This window comes from Diadema antillarum, unplaced genomic scaffold (assembly GCF_040938485.1).
Source record: "Diadema antillarum isolate AM-2024a unplaced genomic scaffold, OU_Dant_1.0 seq00000770_RagTag, whole genome shotgun sequence".
Classification (NCBI taxonomy): domain Eukaryota; kingdom Metazoa; phylum Echinodermata; class Echinoidea; order Diadematoida; family Diadematidae; genus Diadema; species Diadema antillarum.
The window spans coordinates 618,410-636,963 of record NW_027271660.1 but is presented as its reverse complement, the minus strand read 5'-3'; the positions used below and the strand labels follow the sequence as shown (position 1 = coordinate 636,963).

Sequence of the window (18,554 nt, the reverse complement as noted above, 5' to 3'; positions counted from 1 at the left end):
TGCCTATGAGTCCTGACTACTGAGAAGGCATATTTCTCACTCTCTATAGCATACGCTTTCCTGTATCTATTATCAATACAACCCATATTCATGCCGTTATTATATCTAAAATAGGGACACATAAGATATCTTAATATCAAAAATAGTGCATGTTCAAATTCGTCTGCGTGGATGGTGTACTAGTATACGGTTTATCGTATAAGATGTCATGAGAGTATGTACTCCTATGTTGGTTTCAATTTCAAACCAGAAAGATATACGGATATTGTGACATCGTTAAGTCAAATAGTATAATGTCATCACTATTATATTAATGCCATGAAATTCGTAGGCATACTTGAAGTGCTATATATTGTAGATAACACAATAATGATTATAATATAAGGACAAAATAGTAAAATGGTTTGGTATGAGCCACTGAAATAAAGCTGATGCTGTAACTTCGTAGGCGTATCTTCTATTGCGACTGTATAAAGTGGAAACTGACACCATGCATAATCTACACACATTACAACAAAGAGTTTATCCGTCCCAGAAAAGTTAAGTCTAAAGCAGCGTCATGCCTATCACTTTTAAATGCAGTAAACTAGCGTCCGTATAGATGATCCCAATTTTACATGCTTGACTTTGACTGATCCGAATAGTTCACATTATATCAGGTACAATTTCACAGGCATATTCAAGTTATGTCTTTAGAATTAAACGGACAGAAATGTAGACGTTTTATCAAATTCCAGCGAAATGGAATTCTACGGTTTTAAACGTTTTCATAGTATTGCATTTGCTGGTGGCAACCACTCTTAAAATTACTTTAGGTGATGATGTCTTCATCTACGGGCGCGCTGTGGGTAAGACTTCTGACTCCCAATCGGAGGACACGAATTCAATTCCATCCCAGTGGTTTAATTATACGTAGAGCGGACACGATGTTTTTACCTTCCACGTCCCTCTCACCCAGGTGTATAAATGGGTACCTGGCTACGCTATCAGGGTAATGAAAATGGCAGGACCCTCTGGTAGAGCAGTGGCAACACTGAAAATGCTATAGTTGTGCCGGATAAAGAAGGTATTATTATATTTATCCCAAACAATCCTAATTGGTTTTAAAACACACAAAGTTAAATTCCTTAACGCCTTCATTTCTGTTTAGGTAATTGAAACACACACACACACACACACACACACACACACACACCCCATACAAAATATCATTCAGCAGATAGGCTTAAAAGATACATTTTTCTTAAGTTTGAGTTGTTGTTTTTTTTTGGTAAAAAATGCAATAATACATTACCATCATACCGAAACGTGTGTGTAAGTCTACATGACAGAGTTACGAGGTAAAGCTATAGCGTATTATTATATAAATTATGCGAATCATCCCAGCTCGTTGTGGTTTATTGTAACAATAAACCACATGAATTAATGAAATAAAAATCAATGTTATAATTCTCCACTCCTGAAATAGGGAAGATGGTGCACTGTAAAGGCCTACATATAATTTTCCCCTGTTTTAGTTACCTCATTATTATTGTTATTAAGGATGTCCTCTAGAATGAAAAAAAAAAGATAAATAAAAAAGGAACAAAACGAACTTTAAAAATGCACACAGATATTAGGTGTCTTCATCCTTGTCTATATTCGTTTGTTAACAAACAAACAAAAATAAACAAGCGATAGCAGACAATAGTGAATGCGAACTTCCTGAAGCCACCATTAGGGCTCGATGACACCTGTAAATTACAATGAAATAAATGAAGAAAAAATCAATTAAAAGTCGGAAAGGGCAGTTTGGCACACACACACACACACGCACACACGCACACACACACACACCATTACAATTTCTAAAGTGACATCTTCCATACGCAGAGCGCGTTTTGAAAAAGCACTCATCTGAGTGCATAGACAGGTATAGGGCTAATGCACGCAAAGTCTAGTTCATGAGCCCAAAGCTGCGCAGTAATATCTCGGGAAGTAAAAGTAACTCATCAAAATGGAAATGTAGGTCGTACACAAGGAGTAGATGCAGAAATTTTACATTTCTGTACACATTTTACATAGGTACCTTTTGAGTTGAAAATTAGCTGTTTTTCACCTTAGGATTCAGTACTCCGCATAAGGACACACATTTTCGCGCGTTATATGAACGGCGCGGTGCGCGCGAACAGGCAGGGAGAGGTCCCATCAGAATGACCTACTTCGAGACGTAAAAGAACCACTATTCCTGTCGCACAACCAAAAAGTAACTCCTTAAAATGAATAATCATATTCTAATGAATATTCATGTGAAATATCTAGCCAATTGGAAAAACTTTCCCATAGGTACCTCTGCAATATTCATATTCCTTAGCTGCTGACGGAATCTGCCTCTGATACACTGTATTTAACGCGTGCCGCACTTTAGGATACCGCATTCTGATTGGCTAATAGGTTTTCGGGCAATCGGTCACCGCGTGATCATTTCATTAATATTCATCACTACTCACGCCACTGGATCGCTGTGATTGGCTTCATGTAAATGAACCTCAGATTCAAAAATAATGATCTCGCTGCATCGCGATCGGATACAGTGTACTTTGTGACCTCCACACTCTGTACTGTTCATGGCCGCCTTACTACATCGACACTCTTTCCTGTCCACTCATTTACACCACACACTGCACTGGCGTGCTCTGCATCTCCTGCCTTCTATAATCCCTTCCATACACTTTTTTTTGGACGTACTACTACTACTACTACTACTACGACTCCTCCTCCTCCTCCTCCTCCTCCTCCTACTACTACTACTACTACTACTACTCGTACTACTACTCGTACTAGTAGAGTATGACAAAATCAAAATACGGTATATATGCCCATTGAATATTAAAGACAGCTCGCACAGCTAGAAAAGTATTACATCAGTAATATAAAAAAAAAATATCAATTTGATCATTACAGAATTGACACTTAATCATTCGGATTAGATTTTTGTGTACGGCTATGAATAAACTTCGAACTATTAATCACTTTTCAATGTCGTTGTGTGGCTGAATTGCATAATGTACTTGTATGTCACTGCGCTCTGCACTGTCGTAATTACTTTTTGATTCCGTTGAGTTCGATCCCCCGCCACCCCCCCCCCACTCTCTCTCTCTCTCTCTCTCTTACACACACACACACACACACGCACACACACACACACACACACACACACACACACAGGCACACCTCTACCCAGCAAAATCGACACAAGCACATGCTGTATACACATGTCATACACTGACAAAACCTTTTGGACATAAACACAAAACAGTGTATGTATGACGGTAGACCAACAGCCATTTGCTTTTATTCAGTCTTTTTTTTTTTTAGTCATCTGCAAAATTACAATACGTGCAAATTCTCTAACAAGATACAGAACTGGTACAAATGCTCTAACAAGAGACAGAATTGGTACAAATCATCTATTGTCTTTATCAATTAAATATTTAGTCCTACAAGGTAGTAGATATCTGCAAAACTATGTGACGGTTTAGAAAAGAATCCAGCGCGTGTGAAATTGAATAACAAGTCATTGTGTCAACAATGTACGGATTAATTTCATGGCAGGATTGTACCTTTGCGCGTAAAACTTGTAACAAAAAAACAGGGGTATATTTTTGCTTATACGAATATAGTGTAATGTACATGTACATAATACACTGAAGTTTGGAAAAGCGCTGAACTAGGGGAGCTGTGTGTATAATTGCATTGGCTTGAATGGTTTAGCTAATGAGACGTACAGGATGTTTCACCATAAGGCTCATCAGTGACTGACCATTTGTTTGTTTTGTTTTGCTTCTTTCATTTATGAGGGAAGAAGACGGCACGAAGGGTTGTATCGTCTTCTCTTTTGAATGCAAAAATACTGGTCAGTGCTGATGAGCTTTCGGGTGAAGCAGGCTGCATGACTCATAAGCTAAACTATTCCAGCCAATACAATTATATTTTTGATGACTTTATCTTTAGGATATTTCGATTATGAGAGAGTCAATTTATACATTTCACGGAGGTTTGGAAAGATTTAAAATGAATTACATTATAATTCACCACATTCCCTAAAAAAAAAAAAAATAACCTTATATAAATTTCATAATCTGCAACGATAACAAGGAACATCATGAAAATTTCAGTTGCTAATATAGTACAATGTATTACCTGTTTGTATCATCATTGTATCAGAGTGCATGTATTCAGAGCTACCATTTAGGAATCCATATCCAAAACTCATTTCTATTTCAGAACAACTGGGCCATGTGTTCATTGCTTCTAAGTCGTTTAACTGATATACATGGATATGATTATGAACACTTTTTTAAGTGTGCACGACACAGCACTTTAGCATGTACTGTGAAGGAATACAATAGGTCCTAACAATGATACTGCACTATCATTTGCAAAAATTCAGAACACCTTATAAAAAGTAGAATTTGACCCACAGCTGTACTCTATAAACGTGAGATATGTTTGAAAAAAATCAAATATAAACATTTTAAAAATTATTTCAAAATAAAGTTGAAGAAATACTAGTAGTTTGCATAGTTGCAAGCCATTGTCATTATCATGATTATTGCGTAAAGACTTACGGCTCAATGAAGTGCACATAACGTTCAAGACATACCAGTAATTGAGACCTGCGATCATAGAAGCTAATGCATATTACATCAACGATTCTTTTACGGGCTTTTTAGATGGCATTGTATTCTTTAAATCATATACAATTGGTAGCATTTTGATTGATCCACGGACGGACGGACAACCCGAAAACTTCTCGGACCTCTTCTGGCGGAAGCATAAAAAGTTTGCCATGTACATCCATCATAGTAACATTATTAAACATGAAACGGTGACATTTGAAAATAGAACTTTATACCCTTATATTCTCAGGAAAGATACACAATTATGCAATGTTCTTCAAAGGGTAATTTTTAAGTTTCAAAAAGTTGACTTCCATCAGAACAGTACTGCTCTACTTTGGCAATTGGAAGCAAATGACATACCATCCAATCTGAGTTAGTGATATTTTCATACTCTATCTAGTGCGCTCTTAGTAGTCAATTCTTGTGCATGGACACTCATCCTACCAAGTGATGTGCTGGGCAAGACATCATGACATTACATTGGCGTCAATAAAGAATGACAGAAACATTTATCTTTTTTTTACAATAACTGTCAGTTTTGTCAATTGCTTCCTTTACCCAAAGTAGGGCAGAGTACCCCAAAGTTTAAACACCTGCGTTTTTCTCCTTTTTTTTTTTTTTTGGACATGCATACTATCTTGAACATCAACAACATCTCTGTACTATTATACAAAACGATGAACATAAAGATCCATATTAATTTTTCATTGCTTCTGTATGGTCTGGGTGACTGGATGTGCATGAACCATTTATGATTCATTGTGACATAATTCTACATTTGACAAGTAGCACTATTATGGCCAGCATATTTGCCACACTTTCCACACTTGTAGGATTTTCGTGGAAGTTTTATGCCTTTGTGTGCACGGTAGAGGCGTCTATTGCTCCTTCGCATGATCTGGACTAGTGACTCAACTCCTCTTCGATGATTAGTACCTCTAAAGTACTCCGTTGTTGTCATGTCATTTAATTTTTCTAGTCCCTGAGCATTGAATATGTGGATAGAACCTAGCCTTTCTATGATATCAGCGGCATGTACTACAAAGAGATGCATGTAGGGGGTTGCTATCTTCGAAGTGCAAGCATCTACCAGGTTGTCATACCACTCAACCAAGTCATTTCTCAACTTTGTCAATTTGGCAGGCCTGTCAGGAGACATGGCCTCAGCCTTCTTGAATGATCGAACATCGTCATACAGAACCCTAAACCTGCGCCATGCATTTACCACTACATGTCCGTGTGCATGAGAGTCAACAAGCTTTTCTATGTCATCCAAGACTTTCTCAACTTTTTGTTTTTCTGGTCCTCTCAGATCCCGGCATTTGACCATTTTGGCATCTTTGTCATAAGCCAGAGGAGCACCACGCACACCTGCTTTCTTCAAGATGTCTTCCATCTTAGCGCATCTTTTCATTTTTTCAGGAGCATAACACCTACTCACTGATCCAATTTCTTGCAAGTCAAGCTCGTTGATCATCTGAATAATCTTCTTCAGTAACCTGTCTGTGATTCTAAGATACATGTGCAACGTATCAAAAACTACGTTCTCCGTTCCGATCGACTTGAATATAGGATCTCGTACACAGGAATATCCCTTTTCACCGATTCTCCTGGGCTGTTTTGGAGCTGTAACATGCAAATGTTGACTATCAATCAGGCAGTAGATACACGGATATTTGGAATTGGCCGCTCCCATTCCACAGATGGTTAGAAGAAACTTGTAATCTCCTGATAAATGATATCGAATAGTGTACTCCAACTCGTCAATGACAACACTTGTGAAGGAAGCTACATCCTGCACTATATCCACCAAGTGTTCTTTCAACTGACTGTATTTCTCTTCATCGCAAAGTATCGCTATGGGATGATGTACACTTGCGGAAGTTGCATTGGCTTCATCGTTTAGAATTGTACATGTGACATTCACGTAATGCCAATGGCCTACCACTGTGCCATCTCCAGTTATCTTCACATCTACGTTCTGCTTACCTTTTCCAAGTATGCCCTTGTCTACAAGACATTCAATTTCTTTTTTCAAAAGTACCTTTATATCTCTTTGAACTCCTGGGTTAGACGACTTGGTTTTGGACAAAGGGATATCCATTTCGCATTCAGTGATTGTCATGTGGCTTTTTACTTTTTTGAGATTCGGGATATTGCTGATACACGCAAGTGCATTCCAAGACTCATCTGAGATGCCATGAGCATCCTTTACTAGCACGGCGAGATTTACCCTTTGTAAAATGTCCTCTTCATTACATCCTGTCATGCTACACAACTCTTCTGTATCTTCAATCAGAGAAATATCCTTCAGTTCTCCACTGTTTGTGTCTGTTACAGTGATATGTATGACACGAACTCCCCACGAATCAAGAAATTGCAACCTGGCCCGACACTCTTCTTTGAGATGCATTGAGAGTCTCCTGGCATGTCTCCTTGAGTAATGTTCTTTTCTCATCCATGCTGATCGCTTGCCTGATTGTCTATTTCTCAGTAACATAGAGAGATGCAGAGCACGTTTCTTGTACTTTTTCCTGATCAATTCAAGGCGTTCATTCTTTTTCAAAGCTTTTTCAAGCTTCTGTTTTATGTCTGTCAACTTCTCATTTTTTCTTTTCAGTTTCTTTATGGTATCAAGCAGACTTTTTTGCGGACATTCTGACTGCAAAATTTTAAGCTGCCATGTCTTTGTCTTTTTAAGCCACTTACTGAACAGAGCTCGCTGCTTCCCTCCACGTCGTGACTGCTTTATTCGAGAAAAAAGTCCTTTAGGTCTGATTAGATACGATTTTATTGCATTCAGTAGACGAGGAGTTGAAGAAATATTCATAGAATAATGTTGACATATAGAAGAAAACACAATGTTTGAAACCTGTTGTGGACCCTTATGCATATGTAACTTTGTAACTTCAGTAACAAAAGCCAAATCTACATTTAAAAAAAAGTATGCCATAGTTCATGAATGAATCAAACTGCATAAAAAATATGGAAATGACGTGTGAGTGTAAAATGTCTAAATAACTTTGAAACTAAGAAACTGTAAAACTCTTAAACAACCCTGAAACAAAACGTTGTTGTGTCTTGACTTCATTTCTGTTGTTTCCACTCTTCTCGAGTTCCATACGACCTTATGAACCTCAACATCAGATAGTGCCCTCTCTCCAGGTGATGTTCTTGCAGGGTACCACTACGTTCCACAAATTCGGTAATTGGTCTAATTTTCCTGAGCTTTAGGTAAAGGCCCTTTTCTTTCACGTATGCGAAATCCCCTGCCATATTGGTTATTCTTACGTTCCAGTCGGGTCCGAGGATGGCATTCAGCTCATTCATTAGGTTACGGTCTTGAGTATTTTTACAAAGTGCAAATACTTCCTCGAACACCAGTGGATCTACAGGGACACGTGCCACGCACTCCGGATTCTGGTTTATGCTGATTGTAAGTTTTTCCTTTATGGCAAGCCTGAGCGCAGTCTTGACATCACTTGCTGTTCCGCAGCTGCCTGAAAAATCTTCTTTGGTGATGAGATCCGCCTGAAATTAAAAGTCAAGTTCATACAATCTCTCTGTAAATCAAAGATGATAATACTAAGCACCCATCATTTATTAGAGAAGTGGTAAGTATACACACGAAGGATAAGTAGGTAGAAAGGAACCATGTACAATGTATAACTGCATATAACAATGGCTTTATCCCTTCGGCAGTTTAATGTTAAACATGGGTTACATGATTAGGAATATACGTTTTCCTATTCAATTTCGTATTAGTGCATGGAAGAGTAGAGAGTCATTCAATTTCGATATAGGGCAACAAAAAAAAATTCATAATGGGCATTCAGTTTCACATTAGAGCAATCTACAGAGTAAAAACATTATTTAGATTCCATATACCATAGGGCATTCAAGTAAGCACGAAAAGACACGTGACTGAAGATTCCTGATAGATTATTTGAATTATGTTACACAATTAAGAACAAGCATCTCTACCAATTATACATGTTGATTCCTGGTGACGTGCAATACCGCATACATCTCATTTTATTGCGTTACTTGTTCATCTTCACATTGTATACAATGTATGACAAATTTTCTAACATTTTTGTCAATCATATCATTTCCTCAAATCTAAGCTTCACCCTAAAAACAAAAATATAAATATAAACAACCCTCCAGATCACACTCTATAAGGTGACATCATTTGTCAAACGCAAGTCAGCTAAACTAAATTCTACAATTGACAGTGGAATTTAACTTCCCAAGAGCTTTTGGAGCATAGGACTTTTTTAGGGACTTTGTACAACACATTCACAGTGCCTTCATTTTCCAAGAGATGGACAGCATTTCTGACGTAGGAATTCTCTTCTATGCTGGTATTGTATATAATTATGAAGAAGTGATCAGCTCTGGGAAGACAACATTGCAGTATCTATTGTACGTTCCTGTTAGTTGAACTGATTTGTGTTTGGCAAATGATGTCCTCTCCAGACTGTGCTCTGGAGTATTTTTTATCTTTATTTGAGCTTAGGTTTGAGAAAATGACAAAAATGTTTGAAAATCTATTCAAGTACATGTGAAGATGAATAAGTAGCACAATAAAATGAGATGTATGCAGCATCCATGCACATCAGCAGGAGTCAACAGGCATTTGGCTTTCCATTGACCATAGTTTAAATTTTGGAAAATACATCTTACCTTTTCCAGCCACTGATCCCACTGATCCCCCCATCCGGTATAGTGAACTAAAACCCTGTGAGTGTGATCATCTTCCTCCAGAATCTTTCATGTAAAAATAAACAGAGCATCAATAATCAATTGTAAGAACTAGAGTTTCTATGATAAGTTATCAAATGAAATGATGAAAACGATTTTCTAGAATGAGATGAACAATCTAGACAATATACTTAATAAGCTATCACCTTGTGCTATAAGTATAGTATAATACTCACGGAAATAAGAAAAAAGCTACCCACGCACTACTGTCTCTAAACTGTTCGATATTATTTTTTTACTGGGACTTTTATTAAATACTGCTGTGCTTCAGTGCTTTAATATGGTTGACAGTTATTAAACACTAACGTCAGATTTACAGTCGATGAAAATGAAAATGAAATGATGAAAAAAAAAATTCATCCAATTTTTTCCATTTTTTCCCCCGGGTCGGGGGGAGGGGGGGGGGGGGGAGACAGGAAGTAATCATGGTGTTACGATTACGTGGTCGAGGACGTGATGCGTTTCATGAAACGGTAAACTTTTTGTCAGTGATATACACTGACAACTGTTGAAAGCTACTGAAATCCTTGCGTCTGATTGGCTGATAGCAAATTTGTCGGTGAAAACCTCCGACGAACTTGTTGATGAAACGCCCCCCAGATGGGCGCTCATATCACCCGCCTTCCTGACAACATGGTCCATGTTGGGGGACCTAATTTACACCCTAAGCCTGAGGCCTGCTCCCGAGACTGTTGAAGTAACTTGGCTAGAACAATTGAGGGACGTTATTTAACTGCCGCTGAATACGCAAGAAAAAGGCACATTCGTGTTAATTACCGCTCACTGACCCTGGTGGACCGGGTTACGGTTGGTGCTGTTACTACTACTAGTTACTATAGCTAGTACACTACAGACTAGAGTGTATACCTTACAGTAGATCTACACTAGTGTTAGTGTTACTGACTGTTTTTACTAGTGACTGTTTGATGAATGCATAAATAGTTTTGACTTTTACTAGTTTAATCCCCTCTATAAATTACACTAGTTTGATTCGTTATATTCTACATCGGCGCTAACAGTTACATGAGACAATACTTAAACATGCTTCAAAATATTAGAATGATGTTTAGTAGAGTTTAACGTTAGGCCTACCTCGACATCAAATGCTGACTTTTTGTTCCACTGGCACTGCAGTTGTTTTCTCCTGGGTCTCCGCGGTAGGCCTAATTCTGGAAGTTCTTGAAGTTTTTTGAAATGTCCGATGCAATATGAAGCACATCTTCTCCTTGGTCTTTGGGTTGGGTGTTCATTCATTGGTTCCAGAATGAAGTAGTCTCGTACTTGTAGAATAGAGGTCTAGGGCCCTACTCAAATATACCCAAATATGAAATAAGTTCGAACACTTTCTTGTGTTGCATGCATACGTATACAACTACATCTAGTCACATTAGCTATATTACTAGTATAGCTAGCTAGCTATCCCCTCAGTGCATGCATAATACAGCTAGCTGCGCGCATCGCATGCTGGTATTTCGCGGAGCGCGACCACGCTAGCCAGCCGTCCAGCGCTAGCTCGTGATTGGCTAATATCTTTGACCTGTGTTTGTATGCAAATGAGGTCAACGCGTGATCAATTAATGAATATTCATTATACACTACCAGCAACGGGTTTCAATTGGTTGTATGTTAATGAAAATATGACATCATACCTCATTAAGAGTTTGTCCGCCGACGTGTGTAGACTTTTTGTAATGCACACACAGAAAAAAAAAACTGATAGCTGCAGATAGTGAATATATGAATTCCTCTACTAGTATTGTGGTTGGAAGTGAAAGCTTTTCTCATGGAATTTGAATGGACTATATTTGATTGGGTGCATGTACGGAAAATATGGGAGTTTTTGAGTATCAAAATTAATGAACTTGTAATCTGGCTTTGCGGACCCTTGGACAGAGTTTGAGCTGAAGAAACCCCTTGAAAATTTGATGAATGAAAGGGTATATCTTACTCTTTCAGGTTACCGAAGATGGAACACCTCATTTATCCCAGCTATTTTACAGATTTTTTTTTTTTTTTTTTTTTTTTTTTTGGTATTTTGAATTGTAACACACGTCTGACAGAGTACTGCGATCACTGACCTTCATCTCTACGATCTCACGAATGCGATCACTGCGCACGACGCGACGCGACGAGACGTAGACGCGACGCGACGCAAAAGTGCGCGTGGCGTGGGTACGTAGCTATCGAAGTCTGTGCCGTGCTATCTTGATCCTGGCTCTCAGAGTAAATGCGCTTCGTGAGGTATTTGTCAAGGATGGTGAGTACATGTTGCTATTATTTGATTTATACCTTACTGCTGAACTCCTCAGAAGTCACATGTATACCGCAATATGATATTTTAAAGGTGTTTACTGCTGGTTGAAATAATTATAATGAGAATCTCGTTAGCTCAGTCCCATTCGTTGAGATATGTGTTGTATAGCAAACTCGTATTCATAATTTGATGTAGAATTACCAGGTACCTAATCATGCAGTACAATTGTAGTACTACAGTGTAGTATAGTACAAATTGTAAGTCTACTACTCATCGACCACCTATGTTTAGATCGACCACCCTTGCGCAATGGCTTTCTCGCGTATAAAATCAAAAGTACGCGCGGGACGGGGCGTTCTATATACGCTGGAACATTCAAACATTCAATTTAAATTTAGATCTCGATACAGCAAATCTAGGAAGAGCTCTAACTAACTGAGGTGAGGAAACAGGAGGAAAAAAGAATTGAAAAAGAAGAAGAAGAAGAAATCCTCATTTTTAATAGTAATACGTGTAGGCCTAATTATTGTTAACACGTGTTTGCCCATTCATTCAATTTACATGCTTTTCAATGGGAAAACGGGTGGTCAATTAAAATGATGAGCTTGCACCAGTGTTCAGTGAGAAATGTCACTTGCATTTGTTGCCAGAAATTTTGCCCACTGTACGGTACGACTATGAGTCGACAATCTGAGCCTGGGATAGGAATCTGTAGTATTTTTTGTCTCAAGGGGAATGAAACTAAGGTGAATCTGAGGGATACTTTCTGAGATATAAAGGTAATTAATTTTAAAAAAATGGTTAATGAGTACGGTAGTAGGTCTGACACACTGGTACAAACCTGTATGTACATGTGTGTACTGTACAGTATGTTGGCTACTGTGTATTGCGTGTTGTGCTGTTTGACTTCCGTTATCTTTATGATTAAGAGTGACTTTCATCTACATGTGTGTGGTGACTTTAGTCCATGTATGAGCTTCTTGAACGAATTTACCCCTCAAAAGGCATCAGAAGTGAAGCGTGCCAAGCTGAGTGGTGATGATCGCAGCCAAAAGCTGGCAGGACTCCTGTCGGCCGGATGGAAAGAAGTTGAAGGGAGAGATGCCATCCAGAAGCAGTTTGTGTTTGGAAATTTCAATCAGGTGAGTCAGAGCAGAGTTCAGCCGAGTTCTCCTTGAAGTACAGTGTATGGCTGTTCTTTTTCAGATGTCTCCTCTCTCTCTCTCTCTCTCTCTGTTCTTTCTCCTGCCAGTTTTTTTTTTGTTCTTTTTGTTTGTTTTTTTGTTATCCTTACCATCATGTTATTTGCAGTCTCTAACGACATGCTTTTCTTTATGTTGCTCGTGTATTGATTTCCTTTTTTTAATCCCTGCTCTTAAATAACAATGCACTCTTCTCTGTGTCATAGCTCACCACAATATACCATTTGCTTTGTCTTAACCTTGCCCTAATTTTCTTCTAAAACAGTACTGACTTAGTGAGAGTTCATTAGATTTCTCTGAGATTGTAGTATGCCTCACATGAAATTATGAGATTAAGAGAAAGAAAAAAACTATTTTTGGCAGTCTCTCAAGCATTTTGTCGAGGAGAAATGAGTGTTCTTCTTTTTATTAGTGCCATTTTTGTGAATTTAGAAATATTAATGTACTTGTACTCTGCCTGCCCTGTTAATCTGCCAGCTTTTTCTGCATGTTGGTCCTGTGTGTGTGTCATGCATGTTGAAAATTAAATACAGCTGTACCTCTTTTTAAGGATTCAAAGAAAGTGTTGTATTTATGCCATATATTTCACAACTGCTAAGTATAATATTTCACAAGTTTCGACTTGTACACAATTTTGTGAGTTGTACAGCTACAAAGTGTATATCCACTTTAGAAGCTCAAAATTTGCAATATCCCACCTTGGATGTATTAAATGAAACAATGATTATGGATGACAAAGACAATATTTTTTGTTTGTTTGTAAATTTTACAAGTACAGGTCGACTCACAGAATTTGTGAGAATAGAAATGTTACAAAATATACCATGTGTACCCCAGCAATGTAGTGCTTCAATAACAGTCTTGCAATGAAGGCCTGCTCATAACACAAGTCATACTCCAAAGCAAAGCGATTTCTTCTTCTCTACATGTACCGGCATTCCCCTACATCACAGAGACTTCATTGATTTTTCCTTTTTATTTATTAGGTTACATGAGAAACGAATGATGCTATTGAAAGATGCTATGTCGTAACACTCAAATCAGTACATTGTAGGCAAGAAAATTTGTGCGAATTGGAGAAGATGGCCTTTTTTGTGGCATGAAATTTTTGCAAATTGCCACTGGCATTCAATGCAGAAGGTGTATACACGAACTTTCCTGTGCATTTTAATCTTGCACTTCTTTGCTCATGAAATTCGAAAATTAAAATACATGCAAACATTTTTGGTTGTATTGTTATGTAACAATGCAACTGTACTTCCTAATGTTCTTTTGTCTAGCAGAATTGAACAAAGTATAATAACTGGGCCACTGTTTACATGGTGATGATCCTTGAATTGTTTTTTGATAGTTAGGAAAATGTATAGAAAACTCTTCATTGGCATACCTATAATTGCACAAATTAGTTTTTCATATATGTATGCACATACAATGTGAACTAAAATCTTGATTTCTTTTTTTCCTCAGGCATTTGGATTCATGACGCGTGTAGCACTAAAGGCAGAGACTATGAACCACCACCCAGAGTGGTTCAATGTATATAATCGTGTGGACATCACCTTGAGCACTCACGATTGTGGTGGCCTGTCCGACAATGACGTCCAGCTGGCAACATTTATCGACAAGGCCGGTGAAGCAGCAAAGTGATGACTGCAGTGTGATGCAACTTACTACAGTAATTTGTTTGTCTTCAAGAGGATTGTTTGGCCAAATTTTATCATGAATTTGTGATGAAAGAAAGATATCACAAAGACAAAAAGAATGAAGCAATCAAAATGCAAAAACTCTTTCAACATTCCCTGCTTTGAATCTCTCACTCAGAATACAGAGATTTGAAAACAAGTCACATATAGCTGAATGTGGAGGGAATTGGGGTTCCGGATTCCTTGTGATTATGTGAAATTTCAGTTCTTTTGAGGGGTAAGGTGGTAATTCCGAGAATTGTGTTTTGAAGACAGATTTTTAGATTATTTGGTGTGTTCATTAGTGTAACCTTGTTGTTAACAGAAGTTTCCATGTAAGATAATTTAAAGGTATGAATATGGTTGCATGCAAGATATGATGAAAGTTGTCATAGAGTTGAAATGTGGTGTGTACCTGGTATACCTTTGTAAAGTTAGTTTGATAGATAACATTACCCTTTTGGAGAACGTGTTTATGTGTGTAGCAATATCGACAACATTGCTAATAAACATGCTGTCCCAGTAGAATCAAGCATGCAATGCAGTATTGCTCAGATTTTTTTTTTTTTTTTTTTTTTTTTCAGGTAAAAATTTTCTCAGGGGACAAAATTTTAAGTACACATATTATGAAGAGGCATGTATTTCCATATTACTAATAACTTGAAGCTCTGCAAATACATAGAGCTTTAAGACATCAGAAGTACCCAGTATATTTTGCAGCCCTCGTATTTATTCCTTGAGAATTGGGAAGTATAGTCTGATTGTACGAATTGTATGAGTTTTTTCACTGCGTCATTCTACCTTTAAAGATTAACTTGAAATAAAAATCTAGAAAGTGGATGAAATTAAAAACTGGATGCTCTCCAGATTTTCAATCATGTCAATTAGGCAAGCAGGAACTTGAAAAAAGTTCTTGTTTTGTAGCAATCATGAGACATTTCCCACATCATTTTAGGGTATGTCACTATGCAATTTTATTATTCATCTTCCATGAGTGTGATTAAGTACATCAATAATGGTAAAATATATTTCAGTAAGTCTGCTCCCCAATTCAAAGTTCAAAATTGTGTGTTTTGTGTGTGTAAAATATAGTAATCAGAAATGTTTGAAAGTGACAGTACAATCATGTGGAAATAAGGCGCAAAAGCTGACCTGTGAAGAACCTGAGGACTTTTTAAAATCCCTTGTGCACTGCAGGACTTTCATATCCACGACCTTTTGAAGTGATCTCTTGCCCCAAAGAAAAGTACAGAAATGTCCTAGCAATTTTTTCTAGTTTCATCCAGGTTCACCCTGTGTGCACTATTTGCAAATGACTGTTACTGTTTGTTTATGTACACAGTAGGCTGCTGTATATGTTGTATCAATAAGTCAATGAAATGGGTTGCTGTATCGTTTAAACTGTGTCCTGTGTTAGAGTAAAATTTATCATGAAGACACTTCTGTGCCCCTTCACCTTCTCTTTTATTGTAACATCAGATTTAATATGGTCAGGTAATGGTAAACTAGCACAATCTGGTCTTGTTCCATTGCATTTATCTGTAAAGAGTGAAGAAAGTGTCAGTTTTTAAGGCTCAAATTCCCATGTTCACCATAGGATTGAGTGGAATTGTACACTGTTCAGAGTAGAATGGATGACCTTGGGAAATGGTAAACTACCTCTTCTGTGCCCTATGCACTTAATAGTAAATGTTTAGCAGTTGTATGTCACTTTATACGATGTGCCAACATTTCAAGGAGGTAGTCAATTGCATAATGCAGGACAGTCCCTAGTAAAGAAACCTCCAATCATGGTATACAGTATGTGACTGTACCCGAAGGAAGATTGATGCACCAGTCAAAACTTTTGAAAACTCATGTTCTGTTATTCACGGAGATTTTTTTTTTCTTTCTTTTTAGACGTGTTTGGAAGTAACCAACAATTAGAAAAGTTAAGTCAACAAATGAGAGTCCAGCCGGTCTTGTGTATCTCACTTTGCAGTCAGTGCATGAGTGTGGTGTTTGCAAGAGTGCCAAGTGTGGTGTTTGCAGAGAGAAAAGCTAAATGGCTATTATGACCACTCATCCGAGTCATATTTTACAGATGTAGTACATAGTAGTACAAGTAATTGCAGCTCAATACAATAAGTGTCATCACCTTGGCAGCAACTCCATTAACCTAACTGGCCAGCACTCATTTCAGTTGTTACTATTTAAGGGCAGGGGGGAATTTTAATTGTATTCTGCAAATGACTTCAGACCGAGGCAAAAGTTCATATGCCATTTTCCTAGACGTACTTAAAATCAAATGCTTTACATTGTCATTGTTTTAACTTAGAGACTGCTTTCTCTTCAAATGGCCCATTGCATTTTGATGAAAATTCATGTACATGAACAGACAAACATTGTTTTAGTGAGGCAGCATGAACCCCCAGAATGTTCTCGTTATAACAGACAAAGTAAGTAAGGGAATTAATGACAATTTTACTAGACAAGTCCTCTCATTTCAACAAAATATCCTTTAGTGTTAACATTATGTACATGTATCTGTGTTCCTTATAACAGGGTTTGCCTCTGCAAACATAGAAATTATTTATTTTCCATCAGCTTCACCCATTAGATGTATGAAATAACTATTGCACATGTATTACTTCTGATACAGTAACAACACATTATATTCAATTGAAAGATGTAAGGAATTGGAGGGCATGAGTCACAGATGATACCATTCGTGGTAAGGCAGAGCTCAGACATTATTTGAGTTCCCAAAGTATGACTGCCAAGGTAAAGAAAAAAGAGATACAAAACTGGGATGACGAAAATATTTTGCTTGTAGCCATTTCCTTTTCAACAGAATAAGAAATTACATGTAATTTCTTGTTAGCAAGTTCAGCTGCATGCAGTGTGAGAGTGTGATCTGTGATTAAGAGCCATTATGTCTTCATTCAAAATTATAGATTACAGAGAGAAATCCAGAGGGAACAAATACAAAAGATACCAAAAAAGACAATACACAGAAACCCTATTATGGGGTCGCTGGGACAACCATTTTTTTTTCTTTTTTTTTTTACATCGTTATGGCAGGTACCACATTGTACAGTGGACTCCCATTATAACAAATGTTGGCAGTTTCTTTTCGTTATATCAAAATTTCGTCATAACAAAACAAATGAACAATAACAATAAAAACCACAGAATGGATAATGTTGCGGCCTGAATTTTTACTTTGTTGTATCCGGAATTTTGTTATAACCATCTTTGCTATAATGGGAGTGCACTGTAAAATTGAAAAGAGACCAGCTAACTACTGTACTGGACTACTAAAGAACACTGCATTTAAAGGTGAAGGAAGGAGATGAACTCACTTTAGCAGTGTTTCCCCGAGTGTGTATACACAGTGGACACACAAACACACACACACACACACACACACAGTAGGAGAATGGAAACAAATAATATATATAATATGTATATAATATACACACGTATATTATGTACATCGTAGAGAGAGAGAGAGAAAAAAAAACAAACAAAGCAGGGCACACAAGTGCACATGTCATGTAGTGCCTTCAGCTGGATTACAAGAGAATACACCATTCAAATTGCTGGCATATTATGAACATGCATAGTACATGTACATGTACATTGTATTGTATGTTCGTATGCTGTGAGAGTTGTAGACTGGCTATTGCTGTACCTTTACTGGCTCACAAAATGTCCGTGCATAGTAATGTGAACAGAAACATGTACATGGAAACAACAATTACGACAGGCAAACATAATGCCTCCAGCGATACTTGGGGGCAGAAGCATACAGACAGATGCACACAGAAACAGACACACATTGTATACACAATAATGAAGGCACAGGGTATGACTTGTAGTTGACATTGGTCCATTTATTAAATGTGAATACATTGACAGCACGAACATGTACATGTAACGGTTACAGTATTTGGCTTTAAAGCTAGCTGAACACTTGAGCTGTATCAGAATACAATATGCA

General features: G+C 37.6%; 1 protein-coding gene across 1 annotated transcript; it reads left to right on the top strand.

The window, feature by feature from the left end:
- The first annotated feature begins 11,600 nt into the window (after positions 1 to 11,600).
- On the top strand, positions 11,601 to 16,499 carry LOC139738877 (putative pterin-4-alpha-carbinolamine dehydratase). Its single transcript, XM_071649506.1, has 3 exons — positions 11,601 to 11,688; positions 12,690 to 12,827; positions 14,355 to 16,499. Exons 1-3 carry the CDS (start codon positions 11,659 to 11,661, stop codon positions 14,532 to 14,534), a joined length of 348 nt encoding a protein of 115 aa, XP_071505607.1. The 5' UTR covers positions 11,601 to 11,658; the 3' UTR covers positions 14,535 to 16,499.
- The last annotated feature ends 2,055 nt before the right edge of the window (positions 16,500 to 18,554 follow it).

What these genes read in the sequence shown, in the direction of transcription:
- LOC139738877 (XM_071649506.1), top strand. Translation starts at nt 11,659, where the DNA reads ATGCGCTTCGTGAGGTATTTGTCAAGGATG. An exon ending in TGAGGTATTTGTCAAGGATG is followed by an intron (nt 11,689 to 12,689) that starts GTGAGTACATGT and finishes ACCCCTCAAAAG; the next exon opens with GCATCAGAAGTGAAGCGTGC. An exon ending in TGTTTGGAAATTTCAATCAG is followed by an intron (nt 12,828 to 14,354) that starts GTGAGTCAGAGC and finishes TTTTTTCCTCAG; the next exon opens with GCATTTGGATTCATGACGCG.